General features: G+C 39.4%; 1 protein-coding gene across 1 annotated transcript in view; it reads left to right on the forward strand.

Annotated features, from left to right (window-relative positions):
* Nucleotides 1-9,553: 9,553 nt before the first annotated feature.
* The window catches only part of LOC140494678 (alpha/beta hydrolase domain-containing protein 17B-like), a 75,062-nt gene continuing 65,040 nt past the window's right edge, over nucleotides 9,554-19,575 (forward strand). The window contains exon 1 of the mRNA XM_072594139.1: nucleotides 9,554-10,110. Coding sequence (XP_072450240.1) covers nucleotides 9,839-10,110 — 272 coding nt within the window. The 5' untranslated portion in view covers nucleotides 9,554-9,838. The remainder of the gene's footprint in view (nucleotides 10,111-19,575) is intronic.

A 19,575-nucleotide genomic window follows, 5' to 3' on the forward strand; every position in this document is an offset into this window, starting at 1 on the left:
GTTTTCCCTGGAGCGTCGGAGGCTGAGGGGTGACCTTATCACGGTTTACAAAATTATGAGGGGCATGGATAGGATAAATAGACAAAGTCTTTTCCCTGGGGTTGGGGAGTCCAGAACTAGAGGGCATAGGTTTAGGGTAAGAGGGGAAAGATATAAAAGAGATCTAAGGGGCAACCTTTTCACACAGAGGGTGGTACGTGTATGGAATGAGCTGCCAGAGCATGTGGTGGAGGCTGATACAATTGCAACATTTAAGAGGTATCTAGATGGGTATATGAATAGGAAGGGTTTGGAGGGATATGGGCCGGGTGCCGGCAAGTGGGATTAGATTGGGTTGGGATATCTGGTCGGCATGGACAGGTTGGACCGAAGGGTCTGTTTTCATGCTGTACATCTCTATGACTCTATATAAAAGGCAGTGATTTTATTTATGAAAGTCCATAGCTCTGATCCTGTTCATCATTTGTTCTAGTAATAGGTTTGGGAGAAAAAAGCAATGAGAACACAGTAAAACATTCAGAGACTTTGCTGTACACTTAGCTCACAGTAACCGCACCATTTATCAGTATTTATTAATGTGACCAGCATTTTCAAAGGGCTGTATTTGCATTGATAAAGAATTGAATTTGAACTTCTGTATTGCTGTTTACAAAGCAATAAAATTCAATGGAACAGTTTTTTTTAAACTAAAGTGTTTATCTTGCGATTTCTATTGAATGTTCAGAGGAAGCATCATTCATCAAGTCAAGAAATCAGTATTTTTGTGCCACATTAATTTTCACAGGTAACAAAAAAGGTTGATGGGGATAGAGTGGTAGATGTTGTTTACTTAGACTTTAGTAAGGCCTTTGACATTGTTCTGCATGGTAGACGAAGTAGTAAAGTTAGATCATGTGGCATTCAGGGTCAGCTTGCCTTAGGTCCAAAATTGGTTTTATGGTAGGAGACAGAGGGTGGTGGTGTAGGGTCGATTTTTGGATTGAAGGCCTGTGACTGGTGGTGTTCTGCAGGAATCAGTATCCGAGTCCACTTTTGCTTGTCATTTATGTAAATGATTTGGATGAGAATATAGGAAGCATGGTTCATAAGTTTGCAGATGGCACCAAAATTGGTGGCATAGTGGACAGTGAAAGTTATCTAAGATTACAATGAGATCTTGATCATTAGGTCAATGGGCTGAGTGGCAGATGGAATTTAACTTGGATAAATGTGTGGTATTGCATTTTGGTGATACAAACAAGGACTGGACTTATACAATTAATGGTAGGGGCCTGGGTAGTGTAGAACAGACAACTAGATGTTCAGGTACATAACTCTTTGAAATTTGTGTCACCAGTTAGACAGGGTGGTTAAGAAGGCATTCAGCACACTTGCCTTCATTGCTCAATCTTTTGTGTAAAGAAGTTGGATGTCATATTGAGGCTGTACAGGACGTTGGTGAGGTCTTTTCTGGCAGATTTGGCTGCCCAGTTAAAAGAAGGATATTATTAAACTGGAGAGGGTTCAGAAAGGATTTACCAAGATGTTGGAATGGAGGATTTGATTTCCAAAAATAGATTTTTTTTTCTTTGGAGTTTAGGAGGTTTATAAAATCATGAAGAACATAGATAAGGTGAATAACATGGACCGTAGAATGAGGAGGTTCAAATCTAAGGGGTATGTTTAAGGTGAGAAGAGAAAGATTTAAAAAGGACATCAGGATTCCTTGTTCACACAGTGGTTTATTATGTGGAATGAACTCCAGCCAAAGAAAGTGATGGGTGCAGGTACACAATGTTTCAAAGACATTTGTACACGTTCATGTATAGGAATGGTTTAGAGGGATATGGGCCAAATGTAGGCAGGTGGGACTCATTTGGTTTGGGTACCTCATCGGTTTGGTTGGATCTAAGGGTCTGTTTCTATGCTGTATGACTCTATATAACTCTTATCTGTAAAGTTACTTTCAGTTTCTGACTTGAATGCATTGGTAGTTTATTTCCTTGCTTGAAAACCATTAATGTGCATTTAATAGCCTTTTGTTGTTTATTTAGGATGAATGAGTAACGGGTGATCAATATGCACAGGTGTCAGCCACTAATGGACATAAAAGGGCCAAAACCATTGGAAAGTCTAACGGGTGCAAAGTGCCATAACTCAATATGACTTTCTGGCTTTCCCTTCAAGAATCTGTCTTTCTGTTGGATGTAATAGAGGGCTGTTTGAGAGGGTTATGTGAATTTTAAAAATACTGAATCACTCATTGAATTTACAAAAGCATAAAATAAAATTAGACTAAAAGCAGTGACTTTTATTTTTACAATAATGAGTAATGGTAGAGAAGTTGTGTCATCTTGGTTCAGTGAACATTCTTGCCTCTGACTTCAAAAGTGTGGAATTTATGCCCCACTATAGAGCTGAATCTAACAGTGGACTGTTGAAATAGTACAGCACTGTCATAGTTGCTATGTTTCAGAAGACGATACAAACCAATGCAAAGTCACACTGCTTATATGGGATAAACGAGCCATTCTACTATTCTAAGAAGAGCAGAAAGATCTACTGGTGCCATAGCCAACTTTCACCCTCTTAATTAGTATCTCCAGAATAGTTTGTCTGGTCACTTGTTTCATTCCTTTTTATTTTTGGGCCCTCTTTACATAATTAGCTTCCACGTTTGCTAACTATTCATTGCATCTTGTGATGCAATTTATGGTTTTAGAGCTTATAATTTTTAAGTCATTTAAACTGAACTGAAAAATTAAAATTGAACAACTAAGACTGAAACTGAAATTGGAAACCATAACTTCAGGTTGAAATCATGCAAAAGGATCCATTAGAGCTCACAAAATGGCCTAGTAATGCAATGCAGGCACTGAAGAAGGTGGAAACTATATCAGGAAACTGTGAATAACAATTGCTGGAGCTGTTTCTGCTAATTGAAGATAATATTGATGGATCTAAGCCTCAAGACCATGTTGAGGACGTTCTGAAACGTGTGTGTCATTTTTGGTGAAGACTTCACTTGTGGTTGTGTACTACTGCCAGCTGGAGAACATGCTTGCTCCTCAAAGGAAAGGAGTTGAAATGTTTCATAAGGAAGTCGGAGTTTCAAAGGACTTTGAATTTGATGGCTTCTTATGAGGAATGCCTTAAAGGAGAGCAAGGTACAGAGATGGAGATGTAGGGAGGGTTAACAGATATTGTGATTCCTGGTTATCAGTTGCATCCCATCACCTTTAAAGCCTAACTTGATATCAGCAGAGTCAGTGTTCCTCTGAGTGTTCCTCCTTTGTTCTAGTTAACCTCCATGCACTTCTCCTTTAATTTATAGTTTAGTCTTTAGAAATAAAATAGGAGACTGTGTAATTAAATTTTATCTCATTCTTTCCAAGGATAGGAAATTTGCGAGGTTCCTAATCTGACATCATTGCAATGATATTATCTATTTGACCCATCTCGCTTCTCTTTTTAGCCTTGGGGATATTTTGCACTTTGAACCTTGGCCTTTTACATCTTCTTCATTTGTAATTGGCGTTCCTTTCTGTTAATATCATGCTGAAACCAACTACCAAAAGCATACGTCAGGCTACTGAGTAAAATAGAGGCAAGGTTGCAGCATCAATAGAGGCCTGGCTGGCTGACAGAAAGCAGAGAGTGGAGATAATAGGGTCTTTCTCAGGATGGCAGCTGGTGACAGATGGTATTCTGCAAGGCTCAGTGTTAGCACCACAACTTTTCACATCATACATTAATGATCTAGATGAAGGAACTGAGGGCATCCTGACTATGTTTGCAGATGTTACAAAGATAGGTGGAAGGACAGGTAGCATTGAGGAGGCAGGGCGGCTGCGGAAGGATTTGGATAATTTAGGAGAGTGGGCAAAGAAGTCGCAGATGGAGTACAATGTGGGAAAGTGGGCATGGATTGTTTTCTAAATGGGGTGAAAATTCAGACATTTGAAGTGCAGGAGGCTTGGGAGTTCTAGTCCAGGATTCTCTCAAGGTAAACTTGCAGGTTGAGTCATTTGTTAGGAAAGCAAATGCAATGCTGGCATTTATTTTGAAAGAACTTGAATATAAAAGCAGGGATGTACTTCTGAGGCTCTATAATGCTCTGGTCAGACCACATCTGGAGTATCGTGTGCAATTTTGGACCCCATATCTTCGGAAGGGCCCTTGAGCACATTCAGAGGAGGTTCATTAGAACGGTCCCAGGACTGAAAAGCTTAACATATGAAGAACGTTTGAGGACTCTGGGTTTATACTCTGAGTTTAGAAGGATGAGGAGGGATCTAATTGAAACATTAAATTTACTGAATGGTCTGTACACAGTAGATGTTGGAAATATGTTTTCATTGGTAAGAGAGACCAGAACCCGAAGGCACAGCTTTAGAGTAAAAGGGAAAACCTTTTGGAATGGAGATAAGAAGAAACGTCTTCAGCCAGAGTGGTGAATTTATGGAATTAATTACGACAGAAGGCTGTGGAGGCCAGGTCGTTGAGTATATTCAAGACTGAGATAGGTTCTTGATTGTTAAGGGGATCAAGGGTTATGGAGAGAAAGCGGGAGAATGGAGTTGAGAAACTTATTAGCCATCATTGAATGGTAGAGCAGACAAGTTGGGCTGAATGGCCTAGTTTCTGCTTCTATGTCTTATGGTCTAAGTGGTACATATTCACTCATTGTCGGTCCATATCACTCCTTTATGGAAAATTGCTCCATCTTTGTTCAGACCTTTCACAATCCAAAACAGTAACCAAGATTGGGAACTATGTGCATTGAAATCAATAGTACAAACTCTCATCCTCCCACTGTTTATATGCAATCAGGTTGCCCTTTAAAATTGATTTCACCTTTCCCTGCCCTCAACAGAAAATGCGAAATGTAATTAACTGAGTAACACAGAATAATAGTATTCTAACACATTGGTGAGGAGATTCAGTGAGCGAATGAATATATTATAATTTAGGGGTCACAATCCCAGAATTTCCCTCCTAATAGCACTCCAGGTACACACTTTATGTGGGTTCAAGAAGTTGACTCACCATTACCTTGTCAAGGGAAGTAAGGGATCTAGCCAGTGTCACCCTTATCCACTGCAAGACTTATATTGTTTAAAAATGTAAAGAAAAGTTCCAAGTTATGACAGTTTTAAAATGAATTGTAATTGCAAATTTGACAAGTTCCAATTTCAAAATATATTGGTGACTTAATGATCTTGAATTGCCATTAAGATCGTCAACAATGTAAATGCTGTCAAATAATTAAAGTCTATCGCTATTTCATTATCTTTGCACAGTAATGTGAATCTGACTACTTGACATTTACATTCAAATCTAATCTGAATGTCCTTTGAATTTGGTTCTTTCAATTCTTTTGTTAAATGTAGACTTGTCAGGTTTATTTTAAGGAATAAAAATCCTCAAAAGCTCATTGTTTGAACAGTGTATTTCTGTGAATTTTGCCAAAGAAGTGATACACTTTAATGTTTGTAGATCATTTCCCTACTTCAAATTTGGGGCACGAGTGTTGAATATATGGAGTGGGATATATGAGTTTGCCAACTGGCAAGTTTATATCCTGTACAATGTGAGTTAACTTTGAAATCATACTTGGAAGTTAATGTTGAAAGTGAATCTCTCATTGTGACATTGGTTATGAAGTGACCAATGGGTGAGAGTGGAATTTGGGACAGCAGGGGTGGTTGCAGGGAACCCAAGGACATGTACCTTGATCAAAGTTAAGGTTTGAGCAAAAGACGTGATTGTGGGATTGGTGGCTGCTTTGGTTATAGAGGTACAGAGCCCAGAGGTGCAACTTGAAACTGAATTGATTAAACACAACAATAGCTTCGTGAGATATAATTAAAATCCATTCAAATGTATTAGAACTGCACGTAGTTAAAATGGTGCTTTCAATTTTCAAATACGGCCCAAAGGCAATGCAATTTACACCTCAACTGCTGTGGCCAAACACTTGTAACAGATTTCCAAACTGCCACAGCCATAAGAGTTATGAATATAGACACATTCATAACTGTAAAGATGGTAACAGAAATGGTAACAAACTGTGGGAGTACTGCTGCAGGAAGGGTTCAGAGGCTAGACTGCATTCACACACCGTGATTTTATGACCAATTGCTTTGATTATTCTCCCCTCCCTTCTGAGACATGTCATGCAGAGTGTGGCTGAAATGCACACTACCTGACTTGTCCTAAAGCTTGTCAGGTTATTCAGCTTCAGATGCATTGCTCATGGGCCAAATGTTCCCAAAGTACAGGCCTGCCCTTGTTCTGGAGAGAGAAATTCAGTGTCAATGGCAATTGGCTGTAGCCTGCCCTAAAGAATTAACAGGAATTTGAAAAAAAATGTTTTTTAAGGCTTCCTTACTCTTGCTGCCAATCAGAAATTATTATGGGAAATTCAAAGAGTCCTGGAATCCCTACAGTGCAGAAGGGGGACATTTGGACCATTGAGTCTGCACTGATCCTCTGATGCGGATCCCTGTTCGATTCTAGTTTAATTGCTCTTTAAACGAGATACAAAAACAAAGATCCAGAGGTGTTTGTGCATAAAATGATGAATGGTAGACTAAAATTAACATAAAACAATTAACTTACAGTATCCTGAGAACTATGTGGCACTGCCTCTCTGTTCACTTAGCATGGCTCCAGGATTTAAACTCTATGTCCTGACTCCGAGTTAAGAGGCCATTAAACCACCAATAGGACATCAAATAATCTTTTAATTGATATTCTTGCTTCAGTCTTAATTTAACACTTGCAATCTCTGTATTTTAGCTTCACGTCTCATGTCAAATATTTTCTTTACAATAACAACAACTGTAGAATTATCTAGAGTCTTTAATGGAATAAGCTTTACAAATGTAATAAAACAAAATTCAACATTGAACCATGTAAGATTAGGTGAGATTAACTTGTCTAGTTGTCTACTTGTCTAGTTCATGGATGTTCTTTAGGAAAGGAAATCTGCCATCTTTCCTGAGTCTGGCCGAAATATGAGTCCAGACTCACAGCCATGTGATTGACTCCTAAATGTCCTTTGAAATGGCCAAAAGCAAGCCACTCAAATCAAGGGCAATTAAGGAGGGGCCATAAATGCCAGTTTGCCAGTAACGCCTATATTGAATGAACAAATCTTTTTAAAAGTGGTAAGTTTATAAAGGGCAACTTAAAGGGAAAAAGAAGTAGTGAAATAAGGAAAGTTAGACAAAGTTCCAACATGTAGAGCTTTTCAACATTTTACATATCTAGATTATGCTTTTCCTCAACCGCCTTTACTCCACTGGGGAAACATTTGGTTTCATACGTTTACTCCTGACAACTGAGTCTCTCATTCTACAATTACTTCATTAATTCTTCTTTGAACCAACTCCAGCATATCAATTATGAAAGGATAATGGCTAACTAAATAAATGACAAAGCGCTCATACCATTTAAATTAATGTTCCCAAAATATCATTTTTAGCCCATTATTAAATTGATAGTTCATATTTATTTTTAGATATTTTAAAGAACTGTAGTGAACCTTAATTAAAAGTTTATTTTTATTTCTTGATGTCTAGATATTCTGATGTTAAATTATATCATGCATTGCCTCCTTCAAACAAAATATTATCAATTTTACAAGATTGAACCAGAATGTATATTGAATTCTAGAACTCAGAGTACAGATAATAGTAAACATAGATTAATGGATTATTTATTTCCTGATATATGCATGACACCTTTACTGCTGGTCTCGCCTTATTTTAGCATGATACTTAAAGCAACGTGCTCTTTTAATATGATGGGTATCTTCAAATTTGCTGTTATGCATTTATCTGCATTCTTTTAATAATGAAAAAATGCACATAAAACACTATATTTTTCAGCAAGATTTTCCTGAAATTTTCTAAAATGTCACTATAAAAAGTTGCAGTTAACCATGTTTTAAGAATCAAAACATGATGGTGTACTGATTATTTTGCATGATTAAGGTTCGGAGGAAAATGGCTTCGGGGGTATTGAACAGAATATGCAGATTCCTTCATTTTATCGTATGTACCTGATTTTATATTGAAAGATTGGACTGGAAAAAGGTAAATTAAATCTGCTGGTTAAGTAAGTATAATTGACCCTGTTCACTCAAGCCCTAGAATACTTCTCCTCACCCTGACATTATCATAAAACACTTTCAAAAACTTGCTCTGCAAAAGATTTTAAAAATGCCATCTGCAAGGACAATTAATGCTCTCCTGCAGCAAATAATCACCCTATATAGTACACATACATACAAGTATAGTTTGCAGCTTGATGAGTAAAGTAGCAAATGTAAAAAGAAAACGTTAGAAATATTCAGGCAGCATCTCTGAAAGGTGATTTTAGTGGAAGAACTATGAAAAATTCAGAGATGCAAACCAGTTTTAATGACCTAGGGTGGTACTGAAGAGGTGCTGACAAGTACTGACTTTTAAATGAGCCATTAAATTGTAGCCTGTCTACCCTCTGTAGTAGACACAGAAAAGACTTTATATTGAAAATTAACCAGTGTGCTGTCACACATGTTCCCTGCTTGTACTCTGGCCCTGATACTTATCAGTATGATAATTATCAAAGATTATCATCGACATAATGAAGACTGGTGATCTGGGTTGTTATCACATTGCAGATAGTGTGGTGTTGCTGTGTGCAACTTTGCTGGTGCATTTCTGAAGTGATGAGGGCAGAGGGGAAATTTTGAGATCCTCAAAGAAGATGTAAAGACACATCACTGGTGACACAGTAATAGCGTCCTTCCACTGAGCCAGGAGGCGTGCATTCAAATTCTACCTGCTACATAGGTGTGTCAAAACATGTTTCAACAGGACAATGATAAATGTCAATGGAATGCTCACATTTTTAGAGGAAATACCCACAGGGGAGCAGGTGGATCAAAAGATGGAGTCGAGAAGGGGCACTGGACCCCAACGTTAACAATGATGTCTCTCCACAAGTGCTGCTAGATCTGCTGAAATTTTACAGCAATTTCTGGTTTTAGAGTCAAAGTCCTAGAGAGATACAGCACAGAAACAGACCCTTCAGTCCAACTTGTCCATGCCGACCTGATATCCCAACCTAATCTAGTCCCATTTGTCAGCACTTGGCCCATATTCCTCTAAACCCTTCCTGTTCATATGCCTTTTAAATGTTGTAATTGTACCAGCCTCCACCACTTCCTCTGGCAACTCATTCTTTACACGCACCGCTCTCTGCATGAAAAAATTGCCCCTTAAGTTTCTTTTATATCTTTTCCCCTCTCACCCTAAACCTATGCCCTCTAGTTCTGGACTCCCTTACCCCCAGGTAAAGATTCTGTTTTTGTGTCAGATCTGCAGCATCTTTAAAAAAAACATGTAGATTGATGAAGTGGCCGTTCAGCCGGCTCGATGGGAGGGGTGGAGTTGAGCAAGAAACACTGACTCACCTGTCCAGGTAAGTGACCTCTGACCCATCTTGGGGGGGGCGGAGCGGCCAACGCGTCACTTCCTCCCCTGGCAGGAGATCGCGTCACATCCGGCGACGGCGATTCGCTGTCGGTCGTCGCCAGAAATGGAGGAGAAGGATGGGAGTTGACGGAGGAGCCGTCGAGAAGCGAAGGCCCCGCTAATACACCCCCCCCCTCCCCCCCGCCTCCTCCTGGGTGTCGGGGAGCGGGGACGTTCCTGTTCGGGATCGGGAGAGTGCGCGGGGGCTGATTGGGTTGAGGAGGGAAGGAGCGGGGCGGACCGGAGCAAGGCAGTTGGTTCAGACCGGAGCCCGCTCGTCCGCCCGGCCCCCGGCCCCCTGGCCCCTGGCTCCGGCCCCGGCCGTCAGGATGAACGGTCTCTCGCTCAGCGAGCTGTGCTGCCTTTTCTGCTGCCCGCCCTGCCCCAGCCGCATTGCTGCCAAGCTCGCCTTCCTGCCCCCTGAGGCCACCTACGCGGCGGTGGCTGACGAGTCGGGGAGCCGCTGGAGCCTACGCTTCACCGAGCGGGCCGAGTGGCAGTACGGCCAGCGGGAGCTCGACTGCACCGACATCTTCCTCATCCGTACGAGCCGAGGGAATAGGATCGCCTGCATGTTCATCCGCTGCTCTCCGAGCGCCAGGTAACTGTTTGACAACCCCACCTCTCTCTCATTTAAAACAAAATGATCATGGTACCGAAACCAGGACCTCCCCAGTGATCCATCATCACCCCCTCGCAATACTCCCATCGGGTACCATGCCCCCGGGCCGAGGGTAGGTGTTGAGGACTGCCCACTTGTTTGGAGGGTTGAGTGTACATCAGTGTACAGGTTCAATAAAAAGTGACTATCAAAATGCATATCTGGCTATATAAGGTACTGGTAATTTGATGCATAACCCATTATAAATTTGAACATACAGAAAACCAATAATCTAGAATTCTAGTGCAACAAAGGACTGATATGTGACTGAAAATGTGTAACATAAAAGCATGCTTTGTTGTTAAACTACAGGTTTTCAGAAATTCATGAGCTGTGATTGCCTTTTATTTATGCATTCTTTAACAAAAGTGTACGACTTAAGTGATTTAAAGGATTTTGGGAAGTTTAAAATTATTTGTACCTAAAGTATTTGGCAAGAAGTATTTTTTTCTCATCTTTCCTTTTAACTCTGAAATTGTTGGTTTCGTGTATAGTATACTCATGGTCAAAGAGCCATATCACCCAAATGGATATTATTCAGAGTGGAAACAACTTTCCCACTCTCACTAGGATTTTGTGACCAATTGTAATTTCTTAATCATTGTCTTAGATGAGATCATCTACCTTATTACAGCCCAGCAATCAAACCTGAAGCACTTCTAGCCTGTAGCTGAATTAGTCATTGTATAAATTCCTCATAACACCATAGGAACTCTGAATGTTACTGCTGAAAAATTGACCATTTAAGATTTGTTCACTTCCATTTCCAATCTCTGTATATTTTCTTCCATCCTCATTCCATGGATTGCCTTGCACTAATGGGCAAAGTAATAGTGGTTCACCATTACCACCTTCAGGATAGGTGACCAAGAAACGCTAGGTCTTCCTGACTGCCATCACATGCATTGGAAGACTTTACTGGCTGATGACGAACCTGTTTATCTATGTTCGAAGCAAACATTCCATGGTCAGCATGTTTTGGCAGGAAACCTAAATCCAGAGTTTGTAGTTCAGAGGTAGCAAGCCACTGCTACATTGCAAAGCTCCCTCTCAAACTTTCAGTAGCCCAGTTAAATCCATTCAAACAATGGCATTGTGAGGTTGTCTTGATATTGAAAAATTGTTGTAATCCAATGTTGGATGATCTAATCTTATCAACTTGCAACTAACATTATTGCACCTTTTTGTGCTTTGATTAGAACGTAATAAACTGCAAATTTACTAAGTGAATTTCGGAGACTTTGCTTTCTGTGATCTGTTGAAGAATATGTTGCTATGCACCTTCGGTTGGCATAGATTTCTTAATTTGGTTACATTGAATCTGTTGGATACAGTCAATAGCTGCGAGAGATGCCTTCTTGAACTATCAGGATTTAAAATTCGAATGCATTGAGTTGTAAACTCCTAAGGGAAGCCCTCCATCTCTTGAGCAAAAAAGCTCCCACCATTCAGCCATTCCAATGAAGCAGTAACTGCATGTTAATTGAATTGTCCAGACAATAGAATTAGTCTTCTAAAATTTTTTAATCAAATAATTACTGGCATTTTATCTATAGCAAAATGACTATTTGGTTGCATTCATTTTGGTTGATTTGTGAAATACCAAATCGCAAAGTGTAGTTAACCTGATCTGGTGGCAACTAAGAAACAATGTGCTGTCTAGTAACTTTGGTTGCTTCGGAATGCTAACTAATGCTCTTCTCAAGTATTTATATCATTCTTATAAAAGTACCTTGTGACATTTACACATATTAGAGAGTTACCAAACGGAATTTAATGTTACCATAAGGAGGCATAAGGACAGGCAACTAAACCTGTGAACAAAAAGATAGATTTGAGAAACATCTTGAAGAAAAGGGAGAATTTGAGTTGTAATGAGGGTTGCTTCAGATTTAAAAGTACAGAAATTTGAAAGCATGGACCACTGGTGATGAAGTGATTAAAAACAGGAATGTTCATGAGGCCAGAATCCTCTTGGGGGTTTTGTTGTTAGAGGAATGAGACTTGGAGAGATTTAAAAGCCGTTATAAGCATTTTATATTTGAGATGCTACTATACTGAGGAGGAGTGTCAATCAATGACCATAGGGGTGACAAGTAAACTGGATTTTACACAGGCTGTGGTACAGGGCAGCAGAGTTTTGGATGACTTCCAATTTAAGGGAAGAATTTTAAGAAACCAGCCAGGTGTGCATTGAGATAGCAGATATAGATGAGGTTTCAATATCAGAGCCTTCCAGTATTTCATAGGGTGGAATTTTTCCTAATTGGCTGTTTGTCTGGCAAGCAGTCAGACAGTTTAGAGACACTGTTGAGAAAAATATTGGTGAGGTAAAGCTGTTTGTTGTCAGCGCACATATAGAAGCTGACACCTTTTCAAATGACTTTGCCAAAAGGCACCATGTAGATGAGCATTAAGACGCCAAGAATGGATTGTTGGCACCAGAGGGAAAGTTGGAGCAGGAGGAAAAATTATTGCAGGCAATTCTGTGTCTACAACTGATGAGATAAGAATGGAAGCAGGTGAGTGCATTTCCTTTCAGCTGGATTGTGACGCAGAGATGTTGAATGACGCTTCTGTCTTTAAACGTGTTAAGGTCAAGCAGGAATAGGGTCAGATGTACAGCACAGATACAGACCTTTCGTCCATGTCGAGCAGAAATCCTAAATAAATCTAGTCCCATTTGCCAGCATTTGGCCCCTATCCCTCTACACCCTATTCATATACCTACCCAAAAGCCTTTTAAATGTACCAGCCTCCACCAGTTCCTCTGTTATCACAGTCACAGAAGATTCATTTGTGATTTTGGTGAGAGTTGTTTTCAGTATTGAGGTGGAATCTGAAGTGTAATTGGATGGATTCAAACGTGAAGTTCTAGGAAAGATGGGCATGATTTGCTCCATGTCCGCAGAGCTGGCTGAGTAGTTTCCAAGGACTAAAGTGTCATAAATGGATTTTTGTTTTGTACAGGGGTTGGGAGGAAACAGCATAAGGGATTCTACAAACTTTGTCCATATTTATTAACACAGGCAGGAAGAGAAGTGGGACTAGGGCTGAAGGTGTAGGAGGTTCTGGGAGGGAAGAAGGAAGTTTGGAGATAAACATAAATTCAGGATTCTGATGAATTGTGAAAAGTTGATTTGTAGGTGCAACAGGTAATCAGGAAGGCAAGCAGAATATTATTGTCTTTCATTGCTATAGGAACTGAATTTAAGGCAGGGAGGTTCTGTTGCAATTGTGCAAGGTGTTGGTGAGGCCACACCTGCAAACATTGTGCACAGTTCCAGTCTCCTTACTTGAGGAAGGATATGCTGGCTTTGGAGGTGGTGCAGAAGATGTTCACTAGGTTGATTTCGCTGATGAGGTGGTTAAGCTCTGAGGAGAGGTTGAGCCACCTGGGACTGTACTTTCTAGAAATTAGAAGAATGAGAGAGATCTTGTAGAAACATGTGAAATTATGAAAGGGATAGACAAGATAGAGGCAGGCAAATTGTTTCCACTAATGGGTGAGAGTAGGACTAGGGGGACATGGCCTTAACATTAGTGGGAGTGGTTTTGGGATAGATGAGGAACTGCTTTTCCCAGGCAGTAATGAATCTATGGAATTCTCTGCCCAAGGAAGCAGTAGAGGCAGGTTCATTAATTATATGCAAGACATAGTTGGATGAGTTTTTGCATGGTAGCAGAATTGAGGGTTATGGCGATAATGTAGGTAGGACGAGCTGAGATGATGGATAGATCAGCCGTGGTCTTAATGAATGGCGGAGCAGGTTCAATGGGCTAATCTATTACTGAGAGCCTTCAGAAACAATTAGAGGCATTTGAGAAAAAATTGAGTGTCTCTCACTCAGAGAAGACAGCAGAAAGGGTTTATGAAGATGGCTTGTAGTTGAGTTATCTTTACATTCCACAAAGATCTTGCAATAATGAGCAATTTTGGCAGTTGAAAGAAAGACCTTGTTGTGTTTCATGCAGCCAAGCCAGATCTGGAAATGGCAGGTTAAACTATTTGTCCACCGTTCCATGTCTGGGTTTTTTGAACAAATCTATCTCTTGATTTGCAGGGACTGGAGATCAGTGCTGTGTTGGGAAAATGGGCCAGGTGAGAGTGAGCGATGGTTTTCATGGTAACTTGGACATCAGTAGTGATGATATAGGTTTAACAGATTGTCTTCCATTCACCACAACATTTTTTCATCCACAGGCTACTCGGTTGGAAATTTGAAAGTATATTTGATCATTTGGATGAGGGATTTTTTTTCAGTAATAGTAGGGAAGAACTAGGGAGAGCAGGATGTGCAAGGAAGAAACTCAGTGAATTGATGTGAGGGGAATTGCTAGGCCATAAAAGGGGCAAAGTCAAGAGTTTTTTTTCTTGATCCATTCATGGGATGAGGGTGTTGCTGGCTAGCCCAGCACGTATTGCTCATCCCTTGAGTTGCACAATGCTGTTGGTTTGGTGTCACAAAGGCCACCCATGGCAATGATGGCTGATTTCCTTTCTGAAGGTGAATCAGATGGATCTTTTTATGGCAATCACAGTTGTGACATGGTTGCCATTAGGCCATGGTAGGATTTAAATCAATGATGCCAGAGCATTAGCCTGGAGTTCTTTTATTGCTAGTCCAGTGACAGGCCGTGGCATTGTGTGTGTGTGTGTGTGTGTGTCTGGTTCTGAATGTGAGGGCATAATGAATTAAACTCACCATGAATGTAAAGTAGCTGGGTCTGTGGAGAAGCTGAGGGAGGCGAGTAGTGAAATTTCTTGTTCCCAGCATCTTATGGTGCTTGGTAGGCAGTCGAGGAGAACATTTTAAATGGAGAGTGAGAAGTGTGGAACAAAATGTACTGCTGAAAGGGGACAGAACGAGGTATTATCTGTTGGTCAGAGCCACATTGTCACTGCAATGTGAGAGTGGGACTAAAGCTGGCAGCTCATCTATGGAAAAGATATCATTCCACCAGATTTGTTGCAGGCAGAATTGAATAATCAGTGCAAAGTTCTTACTCTCAACTGATGGGCAGCCTGGAGGGAGATATAAAGTACGGTCATGATAAGAGATCTAGTGGATGAATTTGGTGTCATCATAGGAAGAAGATTGGCAAGATTAGCTGGATGGGTAGGTTAGTATGCTGGGACAATTTTGGGTTGCCACTCATAAGGAGACAGTGACATTTGCCTTGAAAGACCTATGGAGATACCAGGAAAGGCATAGAAGGAGGCTTCTCTGAGGGCAGTCATTCCTGGAAAAATGACAGGAAAAGTTGAGTGCTATAGATTGCAAGGACTGTATTAGAGAGATGGAGAAATGAAAGGCCTGATGAGAAGGTAGGAGTAGAAAAGAGAAGTAAGAGTTTTTTTTTAAAGTGGAAGTAGAAGTGATGGTTTTGGGCTTAGACTAGCAACCAAAATGCATCAGAGGATGGATATAGGAAAAATTGTAATAATGCCCTTTTCAGTTATGTCATGTAGTTTCAGCTCTCAAATTGTCAAAATCTGGAATACATTGAATTGCTCTCTTCAATACTGTCAACCATGTTAATTTTTTAAAAATTGAAATCAACAGATTGAATTTAATTTATTTTTAAAAGGGATTTCGAGTTTAACTATTTATAAGGCTAGCCCTTCAGAGTGTGAGATGACCACCACTAATCAGATATTAGCATAATCTAATATACTAATTATCTTTATTTTGCTTGATACTGTGACTGCAAATGGATGAGGATCATTTCAATTAATTTGTATGGCTTCATTAATAGGAATGACCAAACTTGAGTTTTGTGTAAGTGAGTCAATGCAGTCAGATTTAGAGATGTGAACCATGATTGAGCAATTGGAATTTAAGTCTTTCATGATTTGACAGGTGTCTAGCAAAATTCTGAATGTATTACACTATTATTCAAACATGTTACTATTTCTTGGGTAAGTTCATTCAGAGCGAGAATTAGCAGTTGGATTGAATGGTCTAGTACTGCATTTAACAACGCTGACACCCATTCCTTGGTCAGAAAATATGGATGCGATTAGTGGATGATGTAATCTTTTATTGAACACATGAGATGTGCAGGTGCCCACGTTTAACCTGTGAAATGTAAAATTGCAAAGTTGACCGATTTAATTGTGCAAAAAATGAATGAGCGGTCAAGTGAAAAACACTGCTTACTGTAGTTTTGTTTCCTGTTAGTTTATTGTGGTTACATTTATAATTAAGATTTGGTTTTGCATATTCATGCCTGAAGAAGCAAACTGAAGTTATTTAAGGGGATTATTTATGGAGAGTTGTTCGTTGCATATTGGTGTACGGTAAGTCATTCGCTGCAACAGGTATTATGCAGGTTGTTTTTGAATGTGAAAAGTGAGATTCTTGAACTGCAATCCTTTAGAACTATATCGATCTCCTCATGATGTAGGTAGTTATTTTAATATTAATTGAATCCCTGCAGTGTAGAAATAGACCCTTTGGCACAAAAGTCCACATCAACCCTCCGAAGGGTAACCCGCCCACACCATTCCCAGAACCTATTACAGTACTCTACGTTTACCTCTAATGCAACTAACCCACATGTCCCTGAACACTATGGGCAATGTTCTCATCAGTCACTTGTTTCATCTAAAGTGTTTTAATTTTAGATTTTTCTAAAAATATATTTGAATAGTTTGAAGAAGAAATGCAGAACTTGATATGCTTTAATTTTTTTTTATCAGTACATATATGTGACATCCAAATGATTATATCTTATGCTTTAAATTTGAAGGTACAAGATTATTGCAGCAATACAGCCAATTTTAACTTGGTAGCAGCAGTTGAGGCAAAGATGTTAGCTAGGATATTCTTTTGGAGAATTATTAATATTGAAGAACTAGAAGAAGCATGCAAGTGAACAACAACATTGTATTGTGTGGTGTCTAACCAGAGAAAACAACATAAGAAATAAGAGCAAGAGTTGGTGTTTTGGCCCCTTAAATCTGTCCTGCCATTCAACCAGATTCAACCATGGTTGATCTGTCCAGGCCTCAACTCCTCTTTTAGCCCTCTGAGGTTGACTTTTGAAAAAATACCAGAATATCATAGTAAAGGTTCTGCACTCCCACCCAAGTTTGGCTTTCAGAAGATGAATAAATATTTTATGCGCTGCATTCAATTACACCTGTTCACTTGGTGTTTGGATGACCTGTTGTTGGAGCTTTGCTACTAATGACAACTCTGATTGAAATCTCACCTCTACTGTTTTAACATGATGCTTAGAGTCATAATTTGTGGAAGTTGACTGAGAATAAGACTCTGCAGAGGAAATGTGCAAACAGATGTGTGAAAACCTCCCAAAGCATGCTAGAGATGCTTCACAGCCTGTATAGAACAGCATTATGGCAAGTATGTCCAATGTGCTTATACACATCTGTATTACTAGACAAAATCTTTTGATTGCAAAGCTGTACAGTTAAGAACGTTGCATTAATTGTATTTAAATTTCTTGAGTTACGTTAGTAATGTTTACTTGTCTAGTATGTCTCTGCACAATGTGTTCCTTAAAAAGAAGTTTGCTTATTTCAGTTATGGAGTTTTTGGTTGAAGATGGTGAATCATCGTTTAGCTGGGGTTCCGCTGGTACTGATTTTCTTTTGGTGCTTCCACCAAGTGATTATGGTTTGCACATGAGCTTCTCTGGTATCTTGACTGTTCAGTCATGGGGATGTATATTAGTCGAGTTCAATCCTGTCAATCTCAGCCCTTTCATAACACTAGTGTACATTTTATAGCAGGAATGGCTGAATTGTAAACCTCATAATTTGCAATTCAAATCTTTGCATTGAGCTCCGAATTACTACTTAAATAGGCATGAAATGGCCAACATTTCTTTGATTTTGACTTCTGAATACAGCCAGCCCACATTCTTTATCTGCCAACAGTAGTTGAATTCGAGAAGTCTAATCAGAGTTATTTTCAGTAGTTTCTTGTATGTTGTAGCAGAACATTAAGTGTAGTTAAATGTATTAAATCTTATGGAAATTACTTTGCAGAGATTCCAGTTGACAGAAGTGGTTCTGTTTATATAGCAGTACCTTCTCTTACCTTGCTATGAGACCACAGGTAATGATGGAATTGTTACACTTAACAGTGTCAGTGTTCCATGCTCATACATTGTCCAAAGCTGGATTAGTGCAATTTTGTTATGCATAACAAGCATACCAACATTAATTTTACGCTTTATTTACCACCATTATTTGAGTCAACGTATTGGTTGCTAGTAGCCAAAAAATGAATAATGGTTTGAGTGAATTGTTTTTATGACTTTTTGTTCTGGTGAACTGTTACATTTTTACGTTATGAAAAATTTTAAGTGGTAGTTATTTTTGGTTTCCATTCCTAATGGTTTCTGAGTGTCACTGGAGTTTAGTACTGCCTGATTTGTGCAAAACCGTTTTGGTTGTTTAAAATAGCTTTGCAGCAGAACTGGAAATTGGTGAGATAGTCAAAGTCTCCATAGTTAAGGAGGCATGCCCTTGCAATAGAGGTAGTTGAGGGAAGGTTTTCTGGGTTGCTTTCTGTGATGTTGAGCTTATATATATTGGTGTATCGAATAAGAAGTGATCTTAACAAAACATGTTTTTCTGTGGGGGCTTGATGACACATAGATACTGTTGAGCTTAAAATGTCTACCTGTGGGAGTCTAGAACTGTTTAAAAATATGGGGACTCCTATTTAAGTAAATTAGAATTTTTGAGTATTCTTCAGAATTGTGTCTGTTTTGTAAAAGCTTGACTACTTGAATGAAGACTCAGAGGCAAGCAATGTCTTTGTTGCTTTGGAAGGCATTCCTGTCCTTGACATCTTTGATTTTTGACTCTTTAAGATGCTGTACATTTTAACTGGAATTAAAGCTTTTCTGAGTTTTGTTTGAAATGTGTTTCAGGTGTTTCCTTACATGACTTCTAGTGCAGTATTAAATTAAGACAGAACGTAACTGAAATATAGAATGCAAGCTTGTTCACAAATGCACTTGTGATTTAAAAAAAAACTGCTGTATATTGGCGCAATTTGTATGGAGCAGAGTGTTATTTTGGTATGAATTGTCGTCATATGTTATGTTGCTGAAATTACAATAAGGGAGCTGTTTGTATTGTGAATTTAGTGAATAAATTTAAGATTTTATGAATTTTGTAGCTCGGTATAGATCCCACACCATAGCATGGCTGTGTTGTCATTCCACTGTGGCATTATTTGACCAGTTGATTAAGGTACGAGCATGGAAAGTTCTCCATCACCACCATCTACAGTGAAAAGAGAGCAAGTGTAGTTGGAATTGCTGAAATTCTTGTGCCCTCCTTGGGATACTCTTCTGAAGGCCATAATGAATAGACATTGCCCTCATTGTAGGTCTTTGACTGATTTAATCTGACAGATA

The sequence above is a fragment of the Chiloscyllium punctatum genome, chromosome 24, assembly GCF_047496795.1.
Source record: "Chiloscyllium punctatum isolate Juve2018m chromosome 24, sChiPun1.3, whole genome shotgun sequence".
Lineage (NCBI taxonomy): Eukaryota > Metazoa > Chordata > Chondrichthyes > Orectolobiformes > Hemiscylliidae > Chiloscyllium > Chiloscyllium punctatum.